This window comes from Urtica dioica, chromosome 5 (assembly GCF_054948205.1).
Source record: "Urtica dioica subsp. dioica isolate 48M chromosome 5, U.dioica_male_clone48M_v1_H2, whole genome shotgun sequence".
In the NCBI taxonomy this organism is placed as follows: domain Eukaryota; kingdom Viridiplantae; phylum Streptophyta; class Magnoliopsida; order Rosales; family Urticaceae; genus Urtica; species Urtica dioica.
The window spans coordinates 25,295,789-25,298,348 of NC_142760.1; the positions used below are offsets into that span (position 1 = coordinate 25,295,789).

The window sequence follows — 2,560 nt, forward strand, 5'->3', positions numbered from 1 at the left end:
ATACAGTTTTTTCTATTTGCTCAAACACAAATCCGGGACCTTTGACGTATTTAAGGTCTTCCGGGCTTTAGTGAAAAAACAAACTGGCAAACAGATCAAAACTCTTCGATCCGATCGATGTGTGAGTACACACCTCAACAAAACGGGTGTCAGAGAGAAGGAACAGAACTCTAATGGAGATGGTTAGATCATTGTTTGAGCATAAAGAAAAATTTCACGTGCTTGAGCAAACGGAAAATTTTGTCCGTTAAAAACAGATACAGAGACGGTTTCCAAAATTCTAGAATCCATGATGAAAAGGAAAAAATGATTGATGTGATTTGATCTTTACGGTAATTAGATCCAACGACTATTCGAGGATCCAACAGTAACGAACGTTGTGTTCCTGAGCAAAATGTTTGTTAACGTTTTGTAATTTACAGAAGCTTAAAGTATTCTTTTCTTGGGGAGCACGTAAGCGTCGTGTGCCGTAACTCAAATAGTCGCACTACTATTCCAGTTGGATAAGATTGCAAAACACAATGGACCACATTTTTTCGATTCCGCCAATTCTCTTCCTTCATAGGCTCGATCATCTATAATAAAGTCTATCGCACACGTCAACCTTACCCAAATGAGGTGAAATCTGATTAAAAATATATCATCAAACTAAATCACAAATATTATACAAAAGTATTAATTTTTCAAAACCAACAAGATATACGATATGGATTTATAGTACACATCCATAATAATAAAACGAAACTATTAACACGATAAATACAGCACCACTCCACTCCAAAGTTTTATTTTTCTCCTTTTTGTTATTGTTGTGTTCGTCTTAATCCAATAATAATCCTACTTTCCGAAAAAGGATTTGAACCACCAAATGCCCTTTGTGTCCTGAGGACCTTCAGTTTCCGGCGGAGCGTCGCTGTGTGGCGTCTTGTGTAGCTTGGTGACGTCATAACCCTCCTCTTTGGCTCTTGCCAGAAGCTGGTTGTAAATCTCATCATCCATGCTCGTGTTTCTGCACAATATCTAACAAACAAAGCCAAACATCTATTTAACAAACCCCGTAAATTTTTGGGAAAAATGAGAATCTAGGTGTACTTCATTTTTTTTCTTGTTGTTTGGAAATTGGGACGAGAAAAATAATTCGAAGAAAATAAAATTCTATATGGAGAATTTAAAGTTGTTTTTCTTTGAGCATTTTTAAGCGTGCTCTTTATATTTATTAAAAATAACTATATATTTAGCTATTTAATTAAAATAACTATTTATTAAATCACTTTTTTTACATCTCACTTTAGCTACACTCCCTACTTTTAACCGAAATCTAAGCCGATATTTTAGTTTCCTCATATGCATGTACATGTACTGCCATGTATCTCAAAATTAACTTAATTGAGAATTACGATTTTACCTCACATGATCTTCAAATTTTCGTGTAGATAGTAAAATCCGAATACAAACATAGATCGATTAATGAAACATTTATATTACTCATTCTAAAAAACCCTAATAATAAACTTATTACGTACAACAAGCGTAGAAATATTATATCGATATAACATCTCAGGAAAATTAACGATAATTTTTTTTTATTCCACTATTTAAGAGAGAGAGAGAGAGAGAGAGAGAGAGAGAGAGAGAGAGAGAGAGAGAGAAATGAGATTCGACATACCCAAAGGCTCTTTCTGGAGGGCTCGCCAATAAGAGCGTAGCTGTAATCATCATCAATGAACAAAATCCAGTAATTACCAGTAACAGGAATTACGGGCAAAACCGGAGGGACATAGAATTTGACTTTGAATTTCGCCTCGTCGCTTCCAGGGTCGGCCTTATAGGCCGTACCTCCGATGTACCCTCGTTTTCCATCGGACCAAGTCTCGTTCAGAACGTTGACCGTACCATCTTCTTTGAGGTCGTACGTGGCTCTAGTGTCTACCCCGTTTTTGGGCTGATCTCTCGATGGGAACGATGCTATCTCGTACCATCGTCCCATGTATTTTGTTAAGTCAAGATTTCTTACGACTTTCATTTCATTATCTGCCATTGTTTAAGACCAGAGAAGAGAGTTGGGAGTTATACTTTTCTTTATTTCTTTGTTCTCTATATATGTAGTTTTTTATTCCTTAACAGTTAAGGAAGTTTGGGATGAAATAAAATGTCTAAGTCGTTTTTGTCCAAGATTTTATACGTGGATGTTTATCAGCCTTTCGTTTGCAAAGGCTGTAGGATCTTATTTTACAGATATTTTGAAAGGTACTAGAGAGCTGTGGAATGTTTTAGATGATGTTAGCTTTGTCAAAATAATATCTTGCTTCTGTTTAGACTTTAAATCCATTATTTTTAAATAATGGTTTTGTATTCAGCCACTTATATGGTAGTTGATTATCATTATAATTTGATACTATAATTGTATGACGACAATTGTATTAATATTATTATATATATATATATAAAATATTATAAGTCAGAATCCAAAATCATTGTTCATAACATTTTTATCCAATTATAATAAGACAAGTAAGCTTTTTTTTCTTTTCCTTTTGTTTTTGTTTCGCTCAATAGCCGG

The 2,560-nt window shown here is 34.4% G+C and overlaps 1 protein-coding gene across 1 annotated transcript; it reads right to left on the bottom strand.

The window, feature by feature from the left end:
* Nucleotides 1-605: 605 nt before the first annotated feature.
* Nucleotides 606-2,122, bottom strand: LOC149397652 (temperature-induced lipocalin-1-like). Its single transcript, XM_089615035.1, has 2 exons — nucleotides 1,667-2,122; nucleotides 606-1,020 (listed from the first exon to the last, which is right to left on the bottom strand). Exons 1-2 carry the CDS (start codon nucleotides 2,036-2,038, stop codon nucleotides 838-840), a joined length of 555 nt encoding a protein of 184 aa, XP_089471161.1. The 5' UTR covers nucleotides 2,039-2,122; the 3' UTR covers nucleotides 606-837.
* Nucleotides 2,123-2,560: the final 438 nt, after the last annotated feature.